Below are 10,420 nucleotides of genomic sequence, written 5' to 3'. Positions count from 1 at the left end.
GCAAGCAAGGAAGAACAACCAGGGGGTGCACGCAGAAGGGAGGGAAGGAGGAGAGGGTGACGGCAAAGAAGGAAAGAAAAAAAAAAAAGGAATAAGAGAGGGTGAAGACAAAAAAAAATGAAATTTTTATACCTAAAAAATAATTTAAGATCTCAATCAAATACATATTCAAATAAAAAATGAAAAAAAAATCTTTATAAATGTTATTTAAAAAATATAAAGATTAAAATTAATTTTTCAAAAAATTAAAAGTAATTATATGAGAACACTATATTATAAACACATATTTGACTCTTTTTATTTCATTATATATGTTATTATCAAATATTAATTCATATCACTTATTATATTTATATTTTCCTTCTTTTATAACTTTTCATTTTATATGTTAATTAATGTTAAAGTGTTTACCAATCTTTTCCCTTTTAAAAGTAGGGAACTAAAATAAGGTTAGGACATTTTTAAGACATTAATCATTAACCCTTTATATATATTAATAACAAATGCTTACGCAAGAGACTTCGTCATTGTGATCGTTAAAAACTTAAAAACATGCGAATCACGTGAATTTGTGTAGATTTACTTTTATGTTAACTACAGTTATGTATCTAATCATGACTTGTTAATAATTAATATGATATGATTAAATACATGGTGTAATCGCTAACTCGTGAAAAGGAATTATAAAAAATATACAGCATCTTTCTAGTATACTCAAACCAAAGTTCCGTATTTTATTAATTAATTAATATATATATATATATATATTTATCAAATACTTAGGCTAGACACTTTGTCACTATAGTTGTTAATAAAAAACATGTAAATTTGTGTGGATTATAACAGAAAAACGAAAACGATCTAATTCTATTGATGATGAAGTCTATGAATATTTAGCTCATTTAGCTCATATGAGCTCATATGTAAATATTTTTTATACAGATCATTTTAGAAATTCTATAAACTATAAGTAAGATATTATTTCCTTTTAAGAAAATTATAATTTAAAAATATAGTACATTTATTATTCTTAGACATGTATTTATAGCGATAACAACTAGTACTAATAAACTGGTGTATTGTAGCAACATAAAGGGAAAGAAAAAGTTGTTTGGATGGAGGGAGAATAGTGTGATTAAATTATAAAAGGGCAATAAGAGCTGATTCTGTTTGGGTGAAGACTGAAGACAGATATTTAATCTCTGGAAGTCACATTAAGTTTTGTAAGAAGGTGAAACATGACACCCTAACTCGCGTTTCTTACTCGAGTGATTAGACTCGTCTCGAGTGTATTGTATTTAATTTAACCGTGGGTGAGTGATTATTAGAATCTCTCATTCTCAACCAATTCAAATCCTCCTTTCTATTAATCTGAAACAAGTTATTAGTCATGAAGATCCAGTGCGACGTGTGTAACAAACAGCAGGCATCGTTGTTCTGCACCGCCGACGAAGCCGCCCTATGCGACGGCTGCGACCACCGCGTCCACCACGCCAACAAGCTCGCCTCCAAACACCAACGCTTCTCCCTCAGCCACCCCTCTGCAAAACATTTTCCTCTCTGCGATGTTTGCCAGGAGAGAAGAGCCTTTGTGTTTTGTCAGCAAGATAGAGCGATTCTGTGCAAAGAGTGTGACGTGCCCGTTCATTCTGCCAACGACCTCACCAAGAACCATAACAGGTTTCTTCTCACTGGGATTAAGTTTTCTGCCCTCGATTCTCCTTCAACACCTCCTAAGCCTGCAGGTGGAAACTCCCTAACAAATCAACAACCACAACAACAAACTGGTTTCACAGGTAGCAGCATATCAGAATACTTGATAAACACTATCCCAGGCATGGAGTTCGAAGATTTCCTCGATTCACATTCTCTTCCCTTTGCTTGCTCCAAGGTTAGTTTAGTCAAACTCTAATACAACGCCTTCCAGCAATTATTGATTGGATCTGAGACTAATACATTGATGATGAATTACAGAATAGTGATGACATGATGTTGTCGATGTTTGGTGAGGGAAACATGGTTTCGTTCTCAGCCGGAGGGATCTGGGTTCCTCAAGCACCATCTTCAGTACAAATGGATCAGCAGAGTGGGTACAAAGACACATGGGAAACTAGCATTAGATCAAGTTTTGGGGATGATAGTTTATTAGTTCCACAGATGACTCCTCCCAGCAATGTGTTTAATAATAAGAGATCCAGGCTTCTATGGTAAAACAGTTACAGCTAGCTATCAAGCTAACCACCTTATGTGGCTTTTAATTTCACTCTATTCTTAATTTGGTTTTCTTTGTTTTTTTGTCCCTCTCCTCCTTCCTGAGTACTACACTACTCTTCTAGCTACTTAATTCCCTCTTGCGTTCTCGATAAGTTGATGTATCTCTTCCAAATTGTAAATGTCTATGTTTTAAGAGCTCTCTGGGTTCAGATTAATTGTTTCTGCTACATGTTAAAAGATGACTCAAGTCTTAATTAACATTGCATAAATGAACCGGAAGAAGACTTAGGCGATATCTTCACCATTTTGCACTTTCAAGCTGGGTTAGATCACATTATCTTAGCTTTGCCTTGATCCCATCTTTGGGAGTATTACATGAACAAGGTGATTTTTTTCCCATATATACAACAATTTTTTTTTTTTTTACCAAAACATACAATTCCCTCCATTATTTACACAAGTATACATGTTTACTATTCATTGTATAAATTTGGGATTGGGAGATCTGAATTTACACTATAATTTTGAAAAAAATTTGATTTTTTTACGTTAATGTGCTTTATTTAATTTAAAAATAATTTTAAAAAAATATAAATTAAGGAAATTAATAAAATTAGAGAAGATTATGAAGTTAAACAAAATTAGTTAAAGATAATACAGTGTAACTTAGTTTTGAAGATCTATATTAGTTAAAAATTATATAGTTGAAGAATGTTTTATTAATTTATAAATGATGTAAAATGAAATATATTGATAGTAAAAAAAATTAACTTGCTTAACTTGAACTTCTGGAAGGATATGGTCACTTACTTTTTGAATAATCAACTAGTTTGGATATTGAACAATTATATTTTTAGTATAGTTTGTTATTCTCGTTTATCATCTAAACCACCGCACTATTTATTTATGTGTATTATATAAGAAAGATGTATCAATTATTTATTCATTGTATTTTTTTAATTTGTTTCAATACTACTAACTAATTTTCTCATTTTTTTAATTAACATACATAAGAAAACAAAACCGCCAACGACACATATATTTAACTAAAAAATACTTATATTATAACTATAAAATTATATCATAATCTTCTCTAATTTCACTAATTTCCTTTATTTATATTTTTAAAAAATATTTTTTTTAAGATTAAAAGAAACGAAAAAGAACGTCCAGAATTTGGGTTAGGAGACCTGAATTCTCAACATAAAAAACCAATTTTTTTTCAAAATTACAGTGTAAATAATAAATATGCATATTTATGTAAATAATGGGGAGAGTTGTATATTTTGGTAAAAAAAAATTGTTGTATGTATGGAAAAAAAAAATCCAAGAACTTACTTATTTTTTTTATGAGAACGAAATTTCAATGCTTTAGTTGTTGAATATTTCTCATTCATTACTAATATGTCTAAATTAAAATGTATAAATAAGAAATAATTCTTTCCTTATAAATTAATTTTATAAGAAGATTAAGTTAAATTCAAATTCATATTTTAAAATGAAATTAGAGAATATTTCTTAACAATTTGTTGAACCTATCTAATTATTTGTTATCATTATTGAACTATTAGTAGATGATCAATCCTACAACCTTCATACTCAACATGTCCAATATGGACATGAGGTGGTTCTGTTGAAAATTCTAGTGATATAATTAATTTACAATAGTAAGGATAAAAATTACTTTGCAAGTTAATTTTATAAAATTAAAAATCCATATTCTAAGATTAATTGTTAAATTAAAACTCAAATCTTAGCCAGAGAAATGCAAAAACAAATGTTGCAAAAACAAATGTTGATTTCTATTTTTAAAAGCAGATTAGTGTTCAAAATGTAACTAAATAATTGAACAAGATGAGAAAATATTTATTAACTATTTTTATTTTTTATTTTTTAAAATACTTGTTTCAGAAAACAGATTTTAAACCAAAAAATGAGAAGTAAACAAAAGTAACCTTAAGGTATGTCTTATTATTTTTTGGGGAGATCATTAGTGATTCTTTTTTATTTATAGTAGAGCAATGAATATTTTATTCGCGAATTTGTATAAATTCAAAGTAGTAATTTTGTACTGGTTAATAAATAAATTAAATAACTTAAAAAGTTAAAGAATGAAACGAAAATCCGCCAAAAGCCTGGGTGTGCATAAGTTACCGTAAAAAAATTCGTGCCTACAATTTAATATAATAACGTTCATCAATAGAATTAAACTATTAACCTGACATTAAACTATTAACTTGACATTCCTTTTTGGTCATGGGAATGGGATATCTCGCAAAAATTTCTCATTTCAATCACTTTTTTTATTTATAAAATTTTAGATTAAAAAAATAAAAATATTATAGAAAGTCAAATGTTCTAATTATAAAAAATTTGCATACATGCAAATGGATTTGATTTAACGTAGGAACTAGGAACTTGGTCGACTGCAACCATATCCTCATTTTTTTTCTTTTTTTTTGCGTTTCAAAATTGGCTGTTTATTAGTGAAAAATGATAGTGTTAAACTTGGTTTTGGCAAGGATTGTTCAGAGCTTCGGCAATAAACGACATGAGCAGGTAAAATAGTTTGTAAGACCGGGTTCCGGATGAAAATACAGGATTAGTTAAATCAAGCACTAGGCTACTATTGACCATCACGTTGTCAACAATTATTGTTGATATTTGATTGGCCAGAAAAGTATCAAATCTTGTCAAATCTAGCTCTCACAAAAGGAAAAACACTGATGCTGACAAAGGAAAATATAAAACTAGAATAAATTATCGACAGGAAAGTGTACAAAATTGCACTGTCAAATGTATAATTTTCCTTCTTTTTAGCCTTGTCATTTTGTTTTCCTTTTGTTATAAACACTAAAGAATCTTCATGGAGAGAGTTAATCGATTTTTCAATTCTTCATATCATCATATGTAACATGGTAGTGGCGGTGGCGTCTCAATAGCAGAACGTCAAATTTGTGTGTTGAAGTTTGCCCGTGCGTGTGTGTTCTTACCAACAGCTTAAAGTCGGTAACAGTGAAAGTAACTTTTCCAGTTATCCAGCAATATAGGGCCTGTTTGAGTGTAAGCTTTTCTAGAAGTACTTCTAGAATAAGAAAATAAGAAGAAAAAGATGAAATGAGATTCTCCATTAATTAAAATGAATTTTCCATTAACTAATTTGTAGAGGTCATCTCATCTTTTAGAGAAATTATATTGGTGAGCTTCTAAAAATTAACTGGAGAACTTATTCTTGCTTATAGAAAAGTTCATCTCATCTTTTTTCTTCTTTTAGAAATGTTTCTAAAAAAACTTACCCAAACAGGTCTATAATGTCAATGGGTTAAGAAACTCTAAAAGGTCAGAAACGGCTACTTTGTCTTCCACTCCTTCACATGATGAGATTATAATTCTTGTTCTATTCGGATCAATCTTACAAAGTTTTCAGTTTTTTTATTTTTAAATATGCATTTTAGAATCAAACATGTTTGATTTACAAATAATACATTATACTTATTCAATATTAACTAAAGAAATCTAAGGTTCAATTAAAAAATTAAAAATGTTTAAAAACTTTTACATTATTTTCAAAAATATTAAGAGATTAGAAATTTGTTAAACAGAGTTCAACAAACTAGAAAATTAACTGATATGAAACTCTTATAATTTCTTTGATTTGAAAAAGAGAAATAATTTTGAAGAGACGAAAATAAGTGTCAGTGTTTGATAGATGAGAATTAGAGAAGAAATAATTTTAAAATCGATTGAATTCACTATATTATTTTTTACCTCTTTTATTTTTTTTTCTTCATTTGTTTTTTATTTTTCTTGAATGAAATATCTTTACTTTTTCACTTTATTTTGTTTACATATTTTTACTTTTTTTTCATCTATCTTATTTCTTTCATCTTTACCTTTACCAAAGAGCATTAGAATCACCACATAGACTAATGTAAGGCAAAGTCTGTTGCGAGGGTAAATGGCAACACCTTTTTCGTTTTATTTTATTTTTCTGTAAAAAAAAAAATCAGTACTTGTGATTTGTGAAATTTTCGGAGTTGGCTGATTCAAAGATTCCTTTACTTTTTACATTCACAATGTTACACATAAATGCTGACGATTATTGACATTAATTATTGTAATCTCTATGCTTAATTAACGGAGTTGATTTATCGAAAAGTGCTCGTGATGATTGGATTCACAAATAAATGATAGTAATGAAAATAGATCATCTTGTCCTTGCTACCAAAAAAAGATCATCTTGTCCTTTATATAGGTTAGGTTAAAAGTTAATATCTAATTTAAATTCACTTAATCAACTTATAATATTTATAGATTAAATATTTTACTTCAATATTTGAAATTATATATTTATTTAAAAGTATAAGTTTATTAATTAGTTATACATTATTTTGACTTACTTAAAAGTAGAAGATCTTATTATAAACTAACTTTTTAAATAATTTTTCAGTTAAATGTTTTAAAGATCAAACCTTAAAATAAGTGCATACATATATCGAGTAAATAAAATTTGAAAAAAGGCTTGACTTAAATCTTTTAAAGCTTAACATTATCCAACTCGTTTTTACTCCCAAAAAGTTGCTAGTTAATTTCAATTATGTTAACTCTATCAATAATTTGAGATTACGTTATAACGAATAGCTTGGTGAATTTCCTAATGGAATATGTAATTAGTAAAAGTACGAGCAAGTTATTTTAGTAATTGTCTAAGCACATTATTTTTAAAAAAATAGATTTAATTATATTTTGATTAAATATGAAATTTAATAATATTGGAATTCAGTGTAAAGATTAGCATGAAATAAAAATAAAAAAGTTAAATAACATATAACGGAGAAAATTCCTAAAATCTAATGTCATCATGTTTTGGATTGAATGGCATGTACATTAATTTGTATATATATAATTTGTTTGTGGTGACAAAGATCTTTATTTGATTTTTATTCTTCTCGTATTCCCATGAAATAACCAAAAAATTTAGGCACATGATTCTATTGAATTTAATAGGCTCCCAGGGTCAATTTTTTTTTTACACAGTCAATGAGTCTTAAATATTATTTTATATGTTTTTAAAATAATTATTATAAAAATTAATAAATATATTATACATTAAGATTTTTATAATAGAACAACGTTAACTTACATAAACCATATTCATATTTAAGCCAAATAATAATGTTAAAAGGCATTTACATACACTTATTCCTTCTTTATTTATTGTTACGTTAAAAAAAATATTTTATTTATAAAATAATATATTGGTTCGGTAAAAAAAATATTGATATTTTGTTTAACATTGGTGAATGAATGTATCTTATCTTAAAAAAGGTTAATTATTTAAAAAATATTTGTTAGACACTCCTTATCTTGAAAGAGAAAGATAGAGAGAAAAAAATAAATGATTAATTTGATGAATAATGTTATATCCTGCTACTACCTGTCGCGCGTAGTAAATATTAATTGAAAAGTAAAAATATTTATTGTTTTAGAGATTGAAATTATAAAACATGAATAATTTTAAATATTCTTACAAATCCTCCTATTATCCTATTATGGTGAGTAAGGAATGTGTTTTATATTTCCAAGACATTTTATTTTTTATTCAATACTTATTATATTAAAGGTAGTGAAAGGATTTATAGGAAAAATTAATAAAAAGTTATAACATTACTCATAACACATATTTAAAACTTAATATAAAAGATAGTAGAAGAATTTGTAAGAAAATTAAAGAATCATTTCTTGACAGGGTGTTTAGAATTTATGGATATTCAAATATAATTACCCTTACATTTTTTTTTTCCGGACAAAAGGTAAAGATTCCGCATGCGGAGTGTGGTGAATCACGTGCTATGTATATACTCTGCAAAATTCTCTAATAGAGGAGAACCCTTTGCTGCATTCTCCGCATATTCTGCAGTCCTAATGTTCTAAGTTCTAACATATATGGTTGCGGACTTTGTTTTGTCTTAATTAATTTTACATAGTGGATGGCCAGCTGACACACTAATCAATTAAACAATATGATTCCATATTTGTCTTGACTAAAGCACGAGGTTTGATTTTTAATTTAGGAATAAAATTGCGATTAAAGATATTTTTTTTTAGATTATAGTTATTTTTTATTGAAATAATTCATTTGAATCGAATAAAATTATCATGAATAACGTTAACAATATAAAAAAAATATTTTTTAAATATTAATTAATTTAACATAGTTGTAGGTACAAAACTCAATCTCTAAGATATATATACCAATCTACTTTATAATAGACGAATGTAGTATGAGATTAATTAGCTTGAATATATGCAGTGGCAAGAGTTTATCAGCATCTATAACATCTGACAACGATGCTATTGTTTAGCGAATAACATCTATTAAGTACAAGCTTGATAGGATTCACTATTACAATTATTTTTCGTAAACGTTCCTTGAATTTAAAAACCAAACTTAAAAAAATCCTTGTTAAAAAATTGTCCTAAATATTGGTAAGAAAACGAAACACATGCAATCAATATAAAAAAGTGTCAAAAATATCCTTAGACACCAAATGCTCATCAATATCCAGAAAAAAATGTGTGTATATATATAGCAAATGATATAAGATAAAAACAAAAAAGGAATGTCAACTTATACAAAATGGTTAACTAGTAATTAGTACCACATGTGCTAAAATTTTGAAATCATTATCAACTTGTAAAGACTTTGGTACCTACAGAAACAAAACGTAGATGAGTGATCGGTGCAAATTTTGAGAATTGGTGGTTTGAGCCAGCATTGATTTTCAAGGTCTGCGACAATGGGCCTTACACATATGGTGACAATCGTAGTAACAAGGTCCACCACAATGAAGAGGGCATTCCAACCTCATTCCCCGGCATCGGGTTTTTGCCATGCATTCAGCATACTCCCCCACCCTATATTCTTTCTCATCTAACATCCCTTTCTTATTATAATGATTATGATTATGTGCTCCTCTTCCACCTCCTTTCCTTTTAACACATTTCCACCCTCCTTCTCCTCCACCACCGCCTCCTCCTCCTCCTCCACCACCGCCTCCTCCTCCTCCACCTCCCCCTCCCCCTCCACCTCCACCTCCTCCTCCTCCTCCTCCTCCTCCTCCTCCTCCTCCACCACCACCCCATCCCCATCCATAACCACCTCCACCTCCTCCTCCTCCGCCACCGCCTCCACTTCCTCCATAATACCAACTAGTACTCTTGACGTGGACTTTATTATTATTGTTGTAATAGCTGTTGTGTTTTTCTTTTACTACTTCTTCATTTACGCCTTGACTTGGGAAAGTTACAAATGTTGCATTGTTGCCTTGACTAGGACTAGAACTAGAAGAAGCGTTGCCATTTATCACCTCATTGTCACATCTAATAAGCCCAACAATTGCAAGGATTAGACAGAGGACCCTTGAACTTCTTCTCAAAGCCGTCTCCATCCTTCAATTTGGCACACCACAGAAAACGAAATTTTGTACTATACTCACCCCTACTTGCATCGGTCCTTTAAGGCATAAGATATATACACATGCAGTAGTAGTAGTTGTGACAATTTTATTACTATGTCGGATCAACAACTCAACATTGTCCATTCCCACCTAATGAAATGTATAAGATATATAGCAGTTAAGTTGGACGCTATAGGATGGCTTCGTACTCACTTTGTCCCCACTCGAGCCACTTGCAATATATATGTTTTAGTACTTAGAAAGCAGTACAACCCCGGTTGTCCCCAAACGTCTCCCACTAACACTGCAAACCGGCCCCCCTTGTTGGTTTCTAATAATGGAGTGCCATCCATGATACTACTATTATAGTTAGGTTAAGGTGCTCTGTATTGAATCGTGTTTTTTATCATCAAAAATAAGTTTATATGAATGACCAAAAAATTAATTTGCAAACTTAACTCATGGATTAATATACAAACCAACTCTTACTATAAGCTTACATTTAAATGAGTCATACACTTCTAAGATCCAACTCACAAATTATATATGTGCTTTGTCAGTCAACTCACATACCTGGAGTACCTTACCTTTATCTAATTCTACTCATACAGTGGTTTTTTTTTTTTTTTTGTTATTGCTACTTATACAGTGTCTGTGTCCATTTTAACCATTTATATATGTCACCATGTCAGTATAAGGTAATGTTAGATTCTCGTAGAGCCTAATTACATGCCGCTACATGAAAC

General features: G+C 29.4%; 2 protein-coding genes across 2 annotated transcripts; one reads left to right on the top strand and one right to left on the bottom strand.

The window, feature by feature from the left end:
• The first annotated feature begins 1,078 nt into the window (after positions 1 to 1,078).
• Positions 1,079 to 2,409, top strand: LOC100794842 (B-box zinc finger protein 21). The gene is made up of 2 exons (XM_003527751.5): positions 1,079 to 1,891; positions 1,975 to 2,409. The coding sequence occupies exons 1-2, from the start codon at positions 1,391 to 1,393 to the stop codon at positions 2,209 to 2,211; spliced, it is 738 nt and encodes a 245-aa protein (XP_003527799.1). The 5' UTR covers positions 1,079 to 1,390; the 3' UTR covers positions 2,212 to 2,409.
• Positions 2,410 to 8,778: 6,369 nt separating this feature from the next.
• Positions 8,779 to 9,810, bottom strand: LOC113001853 (glycine-rich RNA-binding protein GRP1A). The gene has a single exon (XM_041016265.1). The coding sequence runs from the start codon at positions 9,663 to 9,665 to the stop codon at positions 9,000 to 9,002; it is 666 nt and encodes a 221-aa protein (XP_040872199.1). The 5' UTR covers positions 9,666 to 9,810; the 3' UTR covers positions 8,779 to 8,999.
• Between the last annotated feature and the right edge of the window lie 610 nt (positions 9,811 to 10,420).

Source organism: Glycine max, chromosome 6, assembly GCF_000004515.6.
Source record: "Glycine max cultivar Williams 82 chromosome 6, Glycine_max_v4.0, whole genome shotgun sequence".
Lineage (NCBI taxonomy): Eukaryota > Viridiplantae > Streptophyta > Magnoliopsida > Fabales > Fabaceae > Glycine > Glycine max.
The sequence above is the reverse complement of the archived record's forward strand: the minus strand, read 5'-3'. Positions and strand labels throughout refer to the sequence as shown.

Bases quoted from the DNA above. Each gene is read 5' to 3' on its own strand.
- LOC113001853 (XM_041016265.1), bottom strand. From the start codon at position 9,665: ATGGAGACGGCTTTGAGAAGAAGTTCAAGGGTCCTCTGTCTAATCCTT.
- LOC100794842 (XM_003527751.5), top strand. From the start codon at position 1,391: ATGAAGATCCAGTGCGACGTGTGTAACAAACAGCAGGCATCGTTGTTC. The intron at 1,892-1,974 runs GTTAGTTTAGTC...GATGAATTACAG, and splicing joins TTCCCTTTGCTTGCTCCAAG to AATAGTGATGACATGATGTT.